At 35.4% G+C, this 19,760-nt stretch overlaps 1 protein-coding gene across 1 annotated transcript in view; it reads right to left on the reverse strand.

Moving 5' to 3' along the window:
- Positions 1-19,760, reverse strand: part of Ptpmeg (protein tyrosine phosphatase Meg) — a 526,004-nt gene that overhangs the window by 350,310 nt on the left and 155,934 nt on the right. The window contains exons 4-5 of the mRNA XM_090379497.1: positions 14,126-14,239; positions 4,153-4,195 (exon numbers count right to left, since the gene is read on the reverse strand). Of these exons, the coding sequence (XP_090235623.1) occupies positions 4,153-4,195; positions 14,126-14,239 (157 nt within the window). The remainder of the gene's footprint in view (positions 1-4,152; positions 4,196-14,125; positions 14,240-19,760) is intronic.

Genomic DNA, 19,760 nt, shown 5'->3' on the forward strand with positions numbered 1-19,760 from the left:
AGCTGTAATCAAGTCAAAAAGGAGGTTAGCCAAGCTAAGGCAGATTATGAGAAGTCTCTGCGAAAGAATGCAAAGAAAAACAGAAAAGACTTCTATGCTTATATTAAAAGGAGAAGGAAGGGGTTGAATCACATTGGGAGACTTGATGTTTATGAGTTAACTGTTGATGACTCCACTCAGGTTGCGGGCAAATTGAATGGGTATTTTAGCATTAGTAGAGGCATACGATGCAAGAAAGCATGCTTATGCAGCATCAGCCAAAAAAAAAAAAAAAAAAAAAAAACCCCTCCCATTTCATCCTTCCATTCGTTGCATCTATATTCACACGTGAGGAATTCTTTAGGGCAGGGGATTGTAAAAGTTTATCAAACTATAACGATGAGCTAACTGACTTTGTGATAAGTGAAAGGAAAGCGGAAGAGAAATTGTTGAAGCTAAATATAAAAGGCACCAGGAGTGGATGGAATCTATCCAATTACAATAAGGGAGGCAGCAAAGGAGGTAAGCAAACCCTTAGCCGTAATAATGAGAGGATCCTTGGATTCACAGGAGGTTTTGTATGGGCTGGAAAAGTGAGTATAGCCACAATTCATAGAGGGGATCAAAAGGCAACATGAGTAATTACAGACCTGTTAGCTTAATATCTGTTGCAAGGAAAATAATGGAATCACTGGTTAAAGAAGAAATGCAGGATCATTTCGACAGACATGCAATTATACTGCAATCACAGCACATATTTATTAAGTATCAGTCTTGTATAACCAATCTGATAGGTTACTATGATGCAGTGAACAAGGAACTGGATTCAAAAAATAATTTTGACATCATATACTTGGATTTCAGGAATGCTTTTGATACTGTTGCACATAAAAGAATGCAGTACAAACTGGAGCAACGTGGCATTAAGGGCAAGTTACTGCTATGGACAAAGCAACAGTTAAGTGGAAGAAGATGGAGAGTAGTTTTCTATGGGCACTGCTCTTTGTGGGCTAATGTTATTAGCGGAGTTTCCCACAGTTCAGTGCTCAGTCCATTGTTGTTTATACTGATAAAGGTATATCAGGCATAATGTCTAAATTTGCAGATGATACAAAGATTGGCAAGGTGGTTAATGACAGTCATCAGGATGAGCTATTGCAACAAGATCTAGAAAAATTGGGTCAATGGGCTGAGATATGGCAATTGAAGTTTAAAATTGACAAATGCAAGGTACTGCGCATGGGTAGCAGTAACCACAGAGTAACTTATCAACTGTGTGGTACTATACTCAGGGTAGTGTAGAATGAAAAAGACCTGGTGGTAATTTTTCAGTCAGAAATGAAATTCTCTGAGCAGTGCAGACATGCTGCCAGGACAGCTCATGAGGTTTTGTCAATGATATACAGAAACTTTGCTAGCAGGGATAAGGAGGTGATTATCCTTTTGTCTAAGGCCATGGTTAGGCTGCATCTTGAGTATTATATACAGGTCTGAAGGCCTCACTTTAGGAAGGATGTAGGTCTGCTGGAATGGGATCAAAGAAGGGCAACCAGATTATTGAAGTAAACCAAAAGGTGCTCTTACCGAGAAGGGCTTCAGCTCTGAAAATTTCCACATCTCGAGACCAGGCACCTGCGGAGAGTTCTGATTGAGGTGTTTAAAGCCTTGACTTGATTGAGTAAGCTGAATGTTAATGGTATTTTTCCACTTGCTGAGACTACTAATAGATATTTTCTTATCTACTTTTTACATTTTTTTTTGGCCGGTGTAGCAAAAGCATGTGGCTTCCTTGCACTATATGACTAATACAGTGCTCAACAAAATTAACAGAACAGGTAGAACATGTGATGTAACTTGTGCAGCTTGCAATAAAGCTGGACAAAATTGGTATGGTGTTGTACCATCGAATAATGATGAAATGAGAAGACAGCAAGAAACTTCAGACAGTCATTAGGCACATTTATAGGGGTTGTATAGGAATTACTATAAAAATGTCATGTTACAGAAGTCGATACAAGATGCTCTTAAATATGGTCACATGATATTAGTTCAGCATATGATTCCTTTCAATGGCTAAACAGGCTTGACAGCACTGAACCCATGCTTGATATAAGGGCATCTATAAGATTTTGTGGCAATAAATCCCATCCTTCCATCATCACAGACCTTAGCTTGCCAACTGGCTGAGGAGTTGGTTGTAGGTATGAATGCGATGCTCAAGAGCATTCCACACATGTTCGATAGGATTTAAGTCTGGTGATTGTGCTGGCTACAGCAGTCATTGGAATTTCTTCAGTTTCAAGATATTCCTCTACTACTTGAGCTTTATGTGTAGTGACTGTCATGCACGAAAAGAGAATCTGGGCCACACCCCCAAAAACTCGCACATAGGGTTTGAGGCTCTATTCTCAGTATCTCTGTGCAGTTACGGTACTTCTATCGAAAACATGAAGAGGGATGCAGCCGTTGATCATTATTCCGCCCCATACGAGAACATTGCCTCGACCGTAAGTGTTCCTTTCTCAGATGTTGGAGGGATGATACCGCATTCCTCATTGTTGCCAGATGGAATAATGTATAGAATCCGCTTGTAGGCTAAAATGTGACTTATCAGAGAACAGAACCACACCACGAGAACATCGGAGAATAGAACTACATTGCGTTTTTTACATGTTCTGTTAATTTGTTGAGCAATGTACTAACACATGCGTAATCCAATTTCTCTTCTGCCTTCTGATTATTTCAAACATCTCTTTTCATTCACCCTTCTCAAAACCTGTTAATTTCTTTCTTCATCAAACCACTTTATCTTTTCCATCCTCCATACCTGCATCTCAAAACTTTCTAACGTTCCAATATCTTCCATTCTCAATGTCCACATCTCTGCTTCATGAAGTACCACAATCCATACCAGACATCATACCAATATTTTCCTTAAACTAATTCCTAATTCTAGATACTTCTTGAGAGAGAAATGGGTTTCAAATAATCAACAGGTTTATTCCACTTTGCCATTGAGATTTTTAGGCCTGGTGAATAAGAAAAAGGATCACTGGAACTCCAACAAGCCACCTAAATTCACAGTATGAAGTTTTTAAAAACAGGAACATTACTTATAAAATTTATATTATTACAGTAATTGTTGGAGCTAAGAGTCATTTTCACTATTGAATCTATGACACTATCACTATTGCTACAAGATAGTAGTTCTTATGTTTTCTTTCTTGGGCCATACTACAAGCACTGTAGAAATATGAGGGTGGACTGAAAGTAACACCTCTTAGTTTATAACCTTAGTGTTGGGTTTTTCAAAGGTTTCAGCTAAGTTTTTCAACTAGATAATAATTTCTGGGTTAGTATATACACAGTAGCATTTCTGTGGAGTTACTCATTTATAAGTTACACCGCATATGGAAGCAACTTTGAACATGCATTTAAAACAATGTGCAGTTATTGAATTTCTAACTGCCTAAAATGTTGAAAACCATTTTTTTCCCCCCTCAAAAAAAGAATCAAAACAAAATCATGTTGCTTCAACATGCTAACATGCAACTTCACCAAAGCCATTCAACTCTGGCAAGAATTTCATTACTAGATCTGAAATTGTTTCACATTCTGCCATAGTTGGATTTAGCCCCAGGCATTTTTCTTCCAAAATCTTTATTAACATTTCTAAGGCAAAATATATGCCTCTAGTGAAGAAGTTAAGAACCCATGAAGAAATTCTTCACCTTTCAGCCATAAGAATTTTACTTGAACAGCATAAAAAGAGTTTGTTATGCAGTGGACAAAATGTACTGAGTTAAGGTAGGACATATGTAGAAAAATTATACATCAAATTAAAGACAACTTTTTTGATCAAAAAGTAAATTTTTTCTTTTTATCACTGTTCTTTCAAAAGTTATATAATAAGAGGCATTACTTTTTGGCTCACTCTTATACAATATATTCATACTGGCAAAAGTTATCCCATCTTTGAAAGTGTGATGAAACCACAAACACACGAGCCCTAGGCAATTTTCCCCCAGAAATCAACAATATTATAAACAATGAAAAATAGAATATTTCAAAGAGTAATATTAATATTCTTCCATATCAAATGTGATTGTTCTAAAATTATTTAAGTTGGTTTCATAAGAAAAGAAAGGCAGTAAAGACTATTGAATTACTTACGCTTCATTTGTTTTCGGACTGACTTTGATGGATCAAGCCACCTCTGTAAAATCAATATAAATTAATCTATATCAACCTTAGAGAAAATATTTAACATAAAGAAAATTTATAATTACTTTTATATTCAAAATATGGGGTTATCCATTTATTGCACAACCCACTGATTAATGGTATGTACTTAGATAATTATGGCAACAAAACATGAATCATTGGATGGGAAGTAAGATATTCTTAAAGAGGTTGCAGAAGGCAGTTGCACTGTAGATATAGTAGTTCTTTAGAAGTACAGCATTTATTTATTACTTGTGTAAAATATGGGTTTCCCCAAGAAGAAAATGCATTTATTTAGAAAATTATCATCTTGCAACCAAATTTTTTTTTGCAATGCTAAAAGACATTTGGCAATAAATATCCTGCATTTAACAGTCAATGCATGTCTACACAAACAAGATGGATGTTTCCGGCACATTCTATAACAGTTTTCATTAATTAATTAATAGTTTTTAATAAAATTCTGTTTATTTCAAACTAGGGTATATTTTAATTGCATAATTGCAAACTGGAATACATTTTAATTGGATAACTTTGCATTATGAAACCTGGACTTTATCATTAGTGCAGCATACTATTTAATGCATTTAAAATTCAATTCAACTACAACCATAAGTTATTAAACACAATTAGTTAATAAAATGATTATAATTATCTATAAAGCTCTTGTTATACAATATATATATATAAATTACACATTGCCTTATAAAGAAATACAGAAAAATTCTGGGAAACTAAATAAATAATGGCAGTATTCCAATTTTCACTGTTCATAAAATTATTAGAAAAAAGGTTCTTCTATAACTCAATCATTTCCAAGCATTATACAGTGCATTACTTTAATAGTCTACACATAAAAGCTTATGTGTAAAAGTGCCTTCTCCTCTATCATTATCCCCACTAGAATTGTCAGTACAGTATACCACATAGTTCTCTTACTCACAGATGGTAACTATAAGTTTTTTTTTTTTTTTTTAATAAGCAGTTTGGAGGATTTAATTTATATGAATGAAATATACTGTTGTTGCTGGGGTTAAGGCAATCAGTGACTTAGTTCATATTGTGCCATTGCATATTATGTCTGTAGAAATGTCTTTTGTTCGTGAACTGATTTGCATGTTGTGTGGCTTGAAAAACCTGATGGGAGGTACCCTACTCTTTCTGCCTCAGACTGGCTAACTAAAGCCTCAATTAAAGAGGACTTTAGAAATTCCTGCAGTTGTTCATGGGAATCAAACTCAGACCTCTCCAAATGGATGACAAGTGGTAAAACAACAATACTGTCATGGAGGAAATGAAAGAGACACTCCTGTATCAAAGTTAAGGAAGCTGCACATTTTATATAATTTTAGACAAAACAATAATGTGCAAAAGAAGAGAATTCTGTCATATATCACACAAATTTTCATGTGCTCTTTCCAAAAATATACATAAAATTTGCATAAAGCATTCAAATTTCGGATCTTTCTAAGAACAGGCTTAAATGGTGTTTTTCAGACAGCATATCTGGATGGTGGCATGGTTCCTCCCCCCCCCCCCAAAGAGTATCATCTAGATCAGGGGTAACCAAACTACGGCCCGCGTAGTCTGTTCATCCGGCCCGCCGCCCCGCCACAAATGATCAAAATTTCTAAAATATATTGTAATTATTTGTAATTTAAAGGCAATTCTCTTGGTTGGGTGTAGCAATTCAAAAGCAAACATTGATGATATTTTAAAAGCTAAATGCCAGTTCCATAAATCACATTTATCTTTTCTACTTATCTTATTCCTGATGTCGTCTTCCTTGATAAGTTTTTGATAAATAAATATATTTGTTATCTTTATTTTTCTATATATTCTTTATTTTTGCATATTTTGTGTATTGGTAAATAAATATATTCGTTGTCTTCATTTTTGTTGTATTTACTGAATTGTACACATTGAAGAAAATTATTATACGGCCTGCACTCATCAATCTCTCGGTTATCTGGCCAGTCATGAAAGAAGTTTGTTGACCCCTGATTTAGATGATAATCAATGACAAAGAACCACTGGAAGGATGAAGCTGGGTCAACCACATGTAGAGATCATTCAGTTCTTCTGTTTGTCCAAAAGTGCCAATTCAAAGCAACACAGTGCCAACTCACACCTTCAAGCCACCAATAAGCAAAGTTGTAGTACTGCACCAGTTGATAAGGGTCATCTAATACTTAGTATTGCCTGGTATTCGTCTGTGTGGTGTGGGCACCACACCTCAATTGCTGCTTACGTTGGTTTACAACTGGGTGTTGGCGCCTCCGTAGCCAGGTGGGCAGGAGCAGCAGTGCATAGCACACGCTTCTTGATTAGACCACAGTTCAAGCCCACGACCACCAAATATGGAGGATGCAGGAAGGTCAGAGAATGACCACCACCACATATCCCCGAAGCAATATGGCCTTAATTGCTAATGCTTCTAAAAACCAAATAACAACAACAACAACTGGGTAGTCACCTTCAGTATATATGTGCTGTATTTCAGGACTTACACATGGAGGTTACACCCAGAGTTACTTTAACATTCCCACCATTGTGAAGGTGCAAACAGAGGATTTGGTTGTCACAGAACAACCAGACTTCGCTGAAATTCGGTCCACTTAACTCAAGTGTCACCTAAATATTAGTTCTATCAGCATTTCAGACTTTCAGGCAGCAAGTCTATCTTGTCATAGAGGTCTACACAGACCACTCATGGCCCTGGGGCTTAAGACCAAGCTGGTCCTTGGGCTGGGTTTGGGCCTGGTAGCAAAATTCATAATCAGGCTCAGGATGGACCAAGTGACACAATAAAATTCAGGTTCAGGTACAGTCAGGTAATATTTAGGTTTAAATTTTATTAAACATTAATTGAAATATTTCTCTATCTCATGATAGAGAAAACAGAGAACATGAAGTTATCTAGCACTGTTGGTGCTGCAACTGAGAACAACACATGGGCTAGGAATACCCAATTGGCACTAGAGAAAGTACAGTATTATTATAAGCAGGCTTCTGTTGACCCAATCAATATGACATTTCATCCTTATTATTCTTTTGTACAATACAGGATGCATGTGACATCTAATCTGATAGGCCAGAGTTTTCCAAGGCTTGCATGTCTGAGGCCAGGTTTTTAGTAGTACCTCTTTTTACAGCCCAAAATATAAATGCATATAAAAATAACTAATATTATAAAAAACAAATCTATAAAATTTTAAAAAATAAATCAATATATACATAATTTTCATAAATAAATATATTTTATAAATAAAATTTTATTTTATTTAATCTTATAACAATAATATTAACACACATTTATATATGTGTGTACTTTATAATTAATACGACAGATGATGATGTTTTACATTACATACCAAATTTATATCAGAAGCTAATGATTAAAAATTTCAGTTAAAGTTGATCTTGACATCACAGTGATACTCCTTGCTGGAGTCAATGTCTCTAGACATGTAAACTTCAGTTTCATCTTCAGAAGCTTCACTTTCAGCACTCTCTGCTGCTACATTCTTCAATATAAGTGGAGGGAATGGAATTAGCAAGTTATCTCCATGTGGGACTGGTCTAATGGCATATTAGGATACACAATGTCCTTCTTACTCTTTGCATTGTATAGCTCTACATTAATTAAGCAAAAGTAACAGTCATTACAGTGGTTTGTAGGCTCCTGCCAAATCATGTGAATTGCAAATGGCATAGTCTTCTTTTTACCATTTTTCCACAGGCTCCGGCCAAATCATGTAAATTGCAAATGGCATAACCTTCATTTTTCCACACTCTCAATGCTTCAACACAACTACTAACTCATACATACTCCTAACTTAATACAGTCAATAATGCAACTTGTGACATCAAATTAAGTGATTTGTGAAAAAATGGTATGTGATAGAAAAAAATTAATAACATTTCTGAAATCAGCTTAAAAAAACTAAATTGAAAACATCTGTTAGTCTACAAACATCAAAAACCTTGCAGAGTAGTGTAATTTTTATTGGCCTGACATGAGCTATTTTCAGGGGAGGAAAGACCATTTCGGCAAACCCAGGTGGGCTGAATGCTCAACACAGGCTGGCAAAATTTAAAATCATCAATAAAAATAAAAAATATCTGCTGTGTAACAAAGTAAAAGTCCCAAATTGGCTTCTTAGTCATGTCGTGCAGCATTCATGAACGGTGTGCAATAATAAGAAGATAATGCAATATTTTTTGCATAATTTGAGGACTTGTGTTTTCTTTTCTAAGGCTCGGTACATAGTTTCAGGCCACAGTTTAGGAAACTGTAGGGTTGGCACATAATGTGCATTGCTGCCTGTACATATGGAAGCTCTGCTTCAATAAAAAAATATCCAGGAGCAGACTGGACTTTTTTTTCAGGAATGAAGTCTTACAGATGGGAAAGGAGACCCTTCAAAAAGCATAATTAACCATGATTCTCTTTTATAAGAGAAAAATATTTAAAAGAATTTTAAAATATCTTTATAATGAAATTAAGCCATGATATCAATGTAATTCTTAAAATCCTTTAGTTAAGCTCGGCATCTAAATGGATGCCCAACAATTTGAAGGTCCAGGACACCACAGCACTCTGTGCCCCTAGCCAGTCTGCACCTGAATACAACTGAGAGGAAAGGAAGGCATTATCACCACACTAACTTTCTAACTTTTTTCTGTAATGTTATGATACCCTCATTTCATGCATATGGCAATCAACTTGATCGCATTTCGTTGCAAAAACAATTCCTCATTTCCTCTATATTCAGCGCATGTTTTATTTAGCTTGATTGAATAAAAACCAGTAAAATCAGCAGCTTCTACATTCAAACAATGCATTAAAAAAGTGAGGGTAGGAAATGCTATGACTTCTTAGAACAAACAATGGGGGAGTTAAAAATCACTTGATTAATCATATGATACAGCTCTGATATAGAAAAAAATCCTAACAAAATTGGAAGTTTGTATGGAAAGGTACACCACTTGATAGTCAAGTTAAGACATCCGGACGGGCTTATGTAGGCCTGGTGTTCATGCTTTGGTCTGGCTCAGGTGAGGGCCAGGTAGAACTGTCTTCGGACCAGCCTGGGTAAAATTCTAAAATTCCAGCCTATGAAGTCCACTAGCTGGTAACACCTGAGAAAATGTCTGCAACAGCCTCAAGGTCTGCTGGACCTCAGCTGCAGCCTGGTAAACATAATGTAGTAAACAATCCCTTGGCTCCAAGAAACAAAGTTTGCTTCCACCACTTCATGTCAAACTGGTACTGGTCAAACAATATGTTAAAGCATTGTATCCTCAAGACAATACCTTCCAGTATATACAATCTATGTTTCCAAAACTATCTGATGCAAAAGTGAAAGGTGGCATATTTACTTGTGCACAAGTTAAGCAGATGTTGGCTTCACAGAACTGAAAGACAAAATGACTGATGCTGAGCAAAACGGCTGGCAGCCACATTTCACCTTGTAGTGAAATGACTGCCAAGCATTAAGAAAATCTGTGAAAATTACAAAGGACTAGTTGGGCAAGTTTAATGAAAATTATGGAAAAATATGATGCAGAATCAAGCACCATTACTTGCTCTCACGTGTGGATTTTTTCACACAAATTTGAGGATTTGTCAGTGAAGATCATGGAGAGATACTCCACTAAGGCATACAGTCAATGGAGAAGAGGTACACAAAAGGTGGCGTAAAGCCACAATGGGCAACTACATCTGGTTCTCGGTACGGGTTGATCGTGCTGACCACAGAAAACAAAGCCATTCATATATACATTTTCAGGAATTTTTTTTTTAATAACTAGAAGACGGTTTCTACTCTTTAATTTGTGATATTTAGTATGTTTTTTACTTGTAGCAAGATTAATACTCTATTCTGTACAAAAGTTAACCTTATAGCTGTGGGGTTACACCTGTGACAGGTGTAGTGCCAAAATTCAAAAATAATGAGCTCACATTAATTGATCTCATCAATTAATGTGAGTTCGTTATTTTATTTGTGACCTCAGAATTTTATCTTTCACATTAATTTGGGGAAAGATAAAATTCTGTGATTTTCTGCATCTTCCTAAATATAGAAAACTTTATTTGATATGATTTTAAATTTTTATTTATTGTTTTCCTAGAGTTATGGCATGATTGCATCCAGGAGGTGCAGCCCCCACCACTTTTGTTCTTTTAAATCGTGGAAATGCTAGTGGGGAAAACTGAAACTACAAAGCTTAAAATTATGTGTTGTTTCTAGTTTTAAGTTATTTATAAAAAACTCTTCCACATCTAACAATTATTAATTGTTTCTAATGGTCATAGACTGCATTTTTTTGAAAGATTTATTTGAAATATTTTTTATTATTATTTTTAAATAATAAACATGGAAACATGGAAATCAATAATCACTCAGGATAGAGAGTTAGTGACATGCATAATATTCAAATTTTGCACACTTCATACCATACCAAATTTGAAAATGAAGTGAATAATAGCATCTAATATCTTTAATTTTTTTTAAAACTATTTATACATAGAATAAACAGAAATATGCACATGTGCACATTTCAAATTTCACACATTTAATGATGTGTTAAATTTAAAACTGAAAAATGGAAGAGGTTAACAGCTTCATTTTCATATTTTATGCTTATAATATTCTTTTTTAATTTTCAACAGAATTAATATATATATATTTTTTTTAAATAAAAGGTATAAAAACACAGCATCTTTCAAATATTTAATGTTTGTTTAAAAACTAAAAAAATGCATACAGTAAGTATTTATACATACAATTTATATTAAGCATTGAAATCCATTAGGAAAAGATGAAATATTGACATACTTCAAGCAGATTTCAAAAAACCTATACACTTTTTTCCATAAATTAAAAAGAAAATTTACATCTGTCAAGTGTAATGCCATATTTGTAACAATTAGGGGCACCATGACTGCAGGGTGAAACTATGAATAAATCTGACATAGTATTACTAAATATTAAATTTACTTTCATTCTGGGTAAACCACTGATGTTACCTAAATTCACAAAGAAAAGAAATGCAAATAAACAGAACGTGTTTGAAAATTTGCTACATTGTATTATCTTCCAAACATTAAAACAATATGCTTTTTTAAAAGTAATATTTAAATTTGTAATTCTATATTTTTATGAACAAAGCTAGAAATTTCTCAAAAACTGTGGGTGCTGGAAATTTTTTCTTCCACATTTGAATTCACAAAAACAACAACAACAAAAAAAAACCTTATCAGATATGTCAAAGAATTTAAGGGAAACAAAAATGTTGACCAGTGATACACTCACGATGACTTTCTTTAATAACATTATATTTGATATGTAAATGGTAAGTGATAAGTGATTAAAAATCCAATTTTGAATTTGAATGAACAAAATTATCCCTAAAAGAACAGTAACAAATACTAACAATCATTTGGAATGTCATTAGCAACAGAATAATCTACTAATCATTCAGAATGTCCTTAGCAAGAGGATAATCGTTACTAACCGAAATTCTCTGTTCCAGCAACATCAGTTCCTTCCAAACAGGTTTTCTCCAAATCCAGGAAAATAATAAGCAAACAAAGAAAATGATTATCTTCCAAACATTTAAATGACATTCTATGAACAGTAATACTTAATTTTGTGGTATGATATTTGTGATGTTGATAAAAGTAAATTTACTAACTATTAATCATTCAAATTATGAGTATAATTGAATGATTTGACAATCAAATGAATCAATTATAACCTCTTAACTATATCTACCCACTAAGTCTAACACAGTCAGCTGACAGATGCGGTTCTTTGTGTTTCATGTATGTACGTATGTATTTATGTGTGATACTTTTTTAGTAAAAAACACAAGTTATTTAATTTATCTCATTAATGTATACATTTTCAATATAATTATAAATATTATTTCTAAGCATTCCATAATAATTACTGAAAGGGAATGAAACTATGTTATTATAATTCTTGTTTTATGCTATTAAGGGATAAAGGCTATGATGACTTTTGGGGGTTTTTTCCTAATATAGGCTGAAAACCAAATTAATTAGTTACCCCTAGTCTAGAATGTAATTTTTTTTTCCCATGACCACCAAAGCAGTTGTCAGAAAAATGTCCTAGTGAGTGATATGCAAAGCACTCAAGAAATGCAACTGCAAGAAATTCAGTTAATTACTAAGGCAATTTCCCATAAAGATAGCCAGGGTTGTAGTGCTGAAGCAAACCAAATGTTAGTTACTATGGAGTACCATCTAAGTTCTTGCAGGGAATTCCTGCAAATAGGCTGTAAGTTTCACTGCCATGCAAAAGTAAAACATCCCAATAAAACTCAACTTCTCCAAACAGTTAACAAGGGGAAATGCACTGCTTTGACAAGTTTACTCATGGACATACAAAATTTACAAATGCCATATGATTTATAAAAGGCAGGCTCTATGCAATAATAATAAAGTGATATACATAATAGCAATAGTAATACAGCAATATAAATTAATTGTGCCGCATGTTAAATATATAAGATCAATAGTATATTAGATTCAACAGAGACCCAATTGGAACGTGGATTTGAAAAGATTGATAGCCACACCATACATCCATCAGTAGTGCCAGTCAAGTAATGTATTATCTTGATGGCAGACAATTTGCGTAATCTGTGAGAGATCACAAGTATAATGCATAAGAGCCAGGACTAGCAAGCTGTTCAGGGAACTATCAACTGGCAGGGATTCATTGCAGGATGCACAGTAATTCATGCATTTCCAAGGCAACCACAGCACACCTATTTAAAGACTGTGTCATGTGGAATATAATGTGAGGAACTGGAATATTTCCCTTACAGCTCTGATCTCACCCCCAGCAATTTCCATATTTTCAGATGCACTAAAAGAAGCAATGAAGGATTAGTGATTCCAGTTTTACAGTGAATTACAGCAGACCATCAGCAGTTACAAGGAAAACGTTATGCTCTTAGTGAAACAATGAAATTACAGATAAGCTCCCACAGATACTTATATTGAATGTATCTTAAAAATATTTTTTTCTCTATAATTATTACCATACTAATCATTTATAAACAGAGAACTGTAACTTTATAATCAGTCATTCTGAACATTGAAATAATTATGCTTGGAATTAGAAGTCCTGTGATGAAAGGGCACAATTATAATAATAAATTAATTCAGGATGGAAAGAATTATATAAATGTATTTTTGACAAATTTACTAATTTTTATTAACACTGTACTGTATTCCTTATTATGGATTTTTGAAGGCACCTTTGAAGTGGCACTTCATTCTTGCTGATATGACTATCCCCTCTACTGGCTTAAGGCACAAGCAAAGAGTATATAAACATCTTAAAAATACAAGGACTTCACTTACAGTGTTCTACGAACCTCCAAAAATAACTTCGTTTCTTTTTGCTAGCTACAATAAACCCTGTAGAACTATACACGAAAAGTCTAAACAAAACAGTGAGCTGAACCTAAATTCCCCTTCATTCAAAATGGGATCTGGCAGACAAAATTATATTTCAAATTTTAGTAGAATTTAGGTTCAGCTCAATATTTTGTTTAGGCTTGGCACTCAGTTCTAAGTTTTTTAACTGACAACGTTAAAAGAAACGGAACTATCTCAGCAGGTTTATGGAATATTCTGTTAGTTTATTTCCATTTATATTTAAAAAGTTTAGAGACTTTTTTGATTGCACCCCAGCCAGTAGAAGAGATGGCAAACTCAAAAAGCATAAAATATCACTTTGAAGAGTCCTTCAAAAATGCATAACAAATGCAGCACACTGTAAATATAAATAATTGAAATCCTTGCACTGTTAATCCTTCCTCTTTCTAATAAACTTATTTGAGGGTGAAGAAAGGTTTATAAATATATTTAGCTTACCATTGCATCAGGAGTAGAATCAATTTCAGAAAACTGTAACCCAAAATAATCTTTCTCAATGAGCTCCAAATGTTGGAAGACTAGTTCTAAAAGCATTTGTCCTTTGCCTCGCTTCTGAAAAAAAAAAAGTAATAAAATATTAACATATTATATTTACTTAAAATATTAACTTATATGAATTACATTTATCCATCAAATGAACTGCTTCTTATAACTATAAAAGAGACAAATCCAAATTTAAGAGCATAAATGAAAAATGACATTAAAAAAATTTTAGAAAGTTTGTTCTGAATATAACTTGAATTGGCACGTAATGACAAAGAAAATTTTTAAAAAAATTCTCATAACATATTAAATTTTAATGAAGTTGCTTCACTCATCATTGTTCATTCCTTTCCTTTTAAATAAATTTCCACTTATTCTCAGAAAGGCCTAGACCAAAAGAATTTACATACTCATTGTGAGTGGATATAAGTTAAATGGCAGGCAGATATCTTTTTGGCTGTAGTATAATAGGCCATGCATTTGTTTGCGGTAAAGTATGGTTCAAACTCAATCTTCTTACGTGGGGTCCCACTCAATCACCACTGTGTTCACTTAGTATTACACTATAGTGCAATACTGTGGAAACTTACGATGATGTGCCTCCACAATATAAGATTGATGTACTAAGCAGTAAACTTAGTTTGCTCATTGCTACATAGCGAATAAAGCTATACCCAATTATTCCACTAAAACAGTCACAAGACAGTTTTTGTGGAACATAAAATTTGAGTTAATATCATCTTATACTGAGCTGACCTAAGGGCAGGTGCCAATGGATGAGTGGCCTCTAGCACATCCTTTGATACACTGCTAAACTCTGTACTTTAATACACTGTGATAACTTTAATACTTTAATATTTTGGTCCTTCATGTTGTCACAGACATTCTCTCAGATAGGCTAGACAAGCTGTACTTGCTACCTGGGAGTCTAAAACACTGATGGAACTGATATTCGGGTGACATTCAAGTCAAGTGGACCCAATTTCGCTAGTCTGTGACAGCCAAATCCTCTGCTTGCACCTTCACGATGGTGGGACTGTTAGTAATCCTGGGTATAACCTCCATGCACAAGCACACTGTGGGTGACCACCTGGGTGGTCACCCACACCTCGACCCCTGCTTACCAAAGTAAACAGAGGGCGAGATGTGGCATCCACACCACATGGAGGAATGCCGCCCCTCTGTGTTACCAGGCTATACTAGAGGGTAGATGACTCTCATCAACCGGTGTAATGCCACCACTTTGCTTATTGGAGGCTTGAAGTGATGGGTGCCATGTTTAGTCTCCAGAGCTAAGTTCTGGTCAACCCTACCCCATCTCTTCCATCATGCAGTACGACTGATGATTTTTGAAGTTGTAATAAACATCATGGCGAGATCCAATCTTTCTTATACAGTATATTCCAGTTATTTGGGCCACCGGTTAATCAGGGCAGCCATTTATCTGGGGCAAATCTGAAAAAACAGAACCCAATCGAGAAAATAGCCAGGGTTTACTTCGCTTAATTGGGACAACATACCATTTAACTGGGGCAGGAGACGGCAGCACTCGAGATTACCCTACGATTGTCTCCGACCGTACCACATAGTTCAGTCGGATTTCTGGAGGTCACAACCATGAAACAAAGAAAAAAAAAAATTAGCAGACACATGTTTATTGGGGTTTTCTGTTAGTGCAATCTATCATAAATGGATAGTAAACTCGATCTTATTGAATTTGCAATAATACCGACAGCTGGAATTATGTGGGTTATTATGGTGAAATGTGTTTACACTTCCATGGAATGTTCAATCACATAAAAAAATTAAATTTCAGAATCTTCTCTTCATTCCTATTTTTAAAGCTTCGTAACTTGTTACTCCATTCTCACTTGAGCGTGTTGTGTTACTTGCAATTTGTGTGTGCCATGTTCTTTGTTATTGATTGCTTATCTTTTTACTGTTTTAAATTTTAACCCCCACCGACAAATGTCAGTGAACAGAAATGTCAACTAGTTAGTATGTACATATTACAGTACGTATTAATTCTTCCGCTTTTCACGTATCAATTTTTTTTTTAATTGGTAAGGTAATAAAGGGTAAATTTGTGCATAATATATCTTTACTTTTATAGCCTGTGGATAATATTCCTCCTATTTTCGCTAATTAGAATCTGTTTAATAGAATTAAAATTCAATTCACAAACGTGATCACAATGACTGGCGCTTACTACACATCGTATAGTGAACGGTACTTTACTAAGGTGACTCCATCGTAACGTGATTTGATTGTAGAGTGAACCAATTGTAAAGTGGGGGTCCATTGTATTTTTAACTACTTACGTGAAACTTCAGATAATTGGGGCAGCCGCTTGATTGGCCCAAAATGCACTAGTCCCAATGTGTCCCAATTAACCAGAATTGAGGGTATTTTGAGGGTACAGCTCTAAAACAGTGTTTGCATGCGGGCTGCTAGTTAGTACACCGAACCTAACCTACTGGTAACTCTTTAGGAGGCTTCCAGATCATGTATAATCTTGGTACCTCTATTCTGCCAAATAGTGACTGGAGGGAGTATGATTGGTGTTTATGTGGGGAGGGGGGGTATTGTTGAGTGCACGTTATGTCAAGGATCTGGGTATATTCTTACCATGTGTACGCTATATCCAAAAATTCATTACTATATACAGCATCCCCCCCCACTTTTTCCTACTAATGAATACACCATGAATTGTCAAACTAATAGAGTAAGCTTATCTGCAAAAAGATCTAAACATGCCAAACACTTCCTAGTTCATTTCACAAATATACATGGTTTCAATTCAAATCTCAACGATGTCCATTTCCACTTGCTGCTGGCCAAACCCAATGTACTTTTTCTGACAATTTCAGTTATCAGTTGATTCAACTACTGCTCATCTCAGCTGCCAAAATTATTCGCTGCATGATTCCTTTCGCCTCAAAGGTGGTGCTTATGTCCATTCAGATATTCCCTGTCAGAGACTTGGTAATTTGGAATCTCCTCTTTTCGATCTTCTCTGGATTAAAATCTCTCTACCTCATTCTGTCATATTCATCTGTTGTTGCTACCGTCCTCCGAACTCCTTTCGCTTCAAAAGTGGTACTTGTGCTTATGTCCGTTCCAATATTCCCTGTCAGATTTGGTAATTTGAAATCTCCTCTTTTCAATCTTCTCTGGATTAAAATCTCTCTACCTCATTCTCTCAAATTCATCTGTTGTTGCTAACGTTCTCCCAATTACACTAATCACTTGGAGCTCTTTAACTTCCTCTCTATGCAACTTGACTTTCTCCAGTCCAATTTTCCTAACAGTGAGGTAATTTTACTTGGTGATTTTAATGTTCACAACTCGAGCTGGCTTTCGTTTTCTAGTCACACCGACCCAGTTTGTCAAGATGCTGAAGCTTTTGCAATTACTAATGACCTTGCACAGATTGTTCATTTACCTACAAAAAATACCAGACAATCCTAACCATACAGCCTACACACTTGATCTTTTTCTTACAAACAACCCTTCTAAGTACACGGAAGAAGTGAGTGGTCCTTTAGGCACCTCAAATCACAACTTGGTGATTGTCTCTTCTCCAATGGAGCCTATATCTCATGGTTATTCTCAACCTCATATTGTTTGGCATTACAAGAATGCAAAATGAGATGACCTTAGAGATTTCTCTTCTTATTTTCCTTGGTCGGGCTACTGTTTCAAAACATCTGATGTAAATGTTTGCTCAGATCGTGTCAGTGAAATTATTCTTGCAGGAATGGAATCCTTTATCCCACACTCCACTTTAAAATTTCGTCCTTCATCTAAACATACGTTTTCCAATAAATATGCTAAGGCTGTTCAAGAGAAGAATGTTGCATATCGTAATTGGCTTGTTTCCAATTCTTCAGTTTCATTTTCTGCTTACACCAAAGCTCGCAACAATTGTAAAGCAGTTATTAATCAGTCCAAACTAGATTTTGACCTCTATCAAAACCAAATGGTTCTGTTGTCACTTCAGCTAAGGATAAAGCTGACCTGCTAGCATCCCATTTTTCTTCCAACTCATGTATTAATCATCTTGGTAAAACACCTCCCACCATTCCCAACACACTCCATTCAATGCCTCCTGTGGTCTTCCATCAAAAGGATGTCAAAAGGATTTTGATGAATCTTGATGCTAAGAAAGCTCCAGGTCCTGATGGTATTTCTCCACTTGTTCTCAAAACCTGTGCTCCTGAACTTACTCTTGTTCTTTGCTGCCTTTTTTCACTTTTTTATTCCAAAGGTGTTTTTCCTTCTGCTTGGAAATTCTCATATCCAACCAGTTCCTAAAAAGGGTGACTAGTCGCTCCCATCCAATTATCGTCCCACTGCAATTACTTCTACTCTTTCTAAAGTAATGAAGAAATCAATTAACTGCCAACTCTTAAACTACTATAAACGTTCCGTCTGATCAACGATCGCCAGTATGAATTCCATCGGTGTTGATCCACTGGTGATATTCTGGCTTGTTACGGATTTATGGACAAATTCAATGGAAAAGTTCGGTAAAATCCAAGCAGTTGCTCTTGACATCTCAATGGCTTTCAATCGTGTTTGGCATAAAGGTCTTCTAAACAAGCTTCCATCTTAAGGTTTTCCAACTGTTTTTTTGTAATTGGTTATCCAGTTATCTCTCTGATCACTCACTGAGGGTGATGGTAGATGGCTCTCTGTCTTCTAACTTCTTCACTAATGCTGGTGTCCCCCAAGGTTCAGTTCTCTTTCCCCCACTCTTTTCCTCTTGTATATTAATGACCTTCTTCCATTGACTAGAAATCCTATCCATAGTTTTGCCGATGATAGCACATTGCATTCAACTTTCTATTTTGAGAAACCTTGCCCTGTTCAATCAGCTTCAACTTCTCGAAAATCTGCTACCAATTCCTTAAATGCTGATCTTCAGGTAATTCCCCAGTGGGGCAAAGACAACTTAGTTGATTTCAACCCTTCTAAAACTCAGTCTTGTCTTATATCTCGCAAAAAGGATTCTTCTGATTATATGCTTATCTTTAGTGACACTCCGATTTCTAAGCAAAATGATATATCTCTTTTGGGGGTTACCCTGACTTCTAATCTCTCTTGGCACAAACACATTATAAATATTGCTTCCTCTGCATCTAAAAAGCTTGGTTTTCTCTTTCGCTCTCGGCGTTACTTTTCTTCCAAACAGCTGCTCACTCTGTGTAAATCGCAAATCTGCCCTGCCATGGAATATTGTTCCCACATCTGGGGTGGTGCCCCCAAAACCTCTCTCAGGCTTCCAGATTCCATTCCGAAGAGGGCAGTTAGGTTAATTAACGACCTCCTCTCTAACAGAGTCTCTCCACTCGCTATCTCATAGACGTACTGTTTCTGCTGCATGCCTTTTCTACAGATACTTCCATGAGCACTGTTCTTCTGAATTGGCTTCTATTATTCCCACTCTCTCTTTCAAAACAGTCCGAACACGTGCCGCCACCAGCCAAGATCCATTTACTGTCCAACTTCAAACTCACAGAACCAACTTTTCATCTTCCTCATTTATTCATTCAGCTGCTGTTTTCTGGAACAACTTTACTTTGTA

This window comes from Mastigoproctus giganteus, chromosome 1 (assembly GCF_048544385.1).
Source record: "Mastigoproctus giganteus isolate SK-2022 chromosome 1, ASM4854438v1, whole genome shotgun sequence".
In the NCBI taxonomy this organism is placed as follows: Eukaryota; Metazoa; Arthropoda; class Arachnida; order Uropygi; family Thelyphonidae; genus Mastigoproctus; species Mastigoproctus giganteus.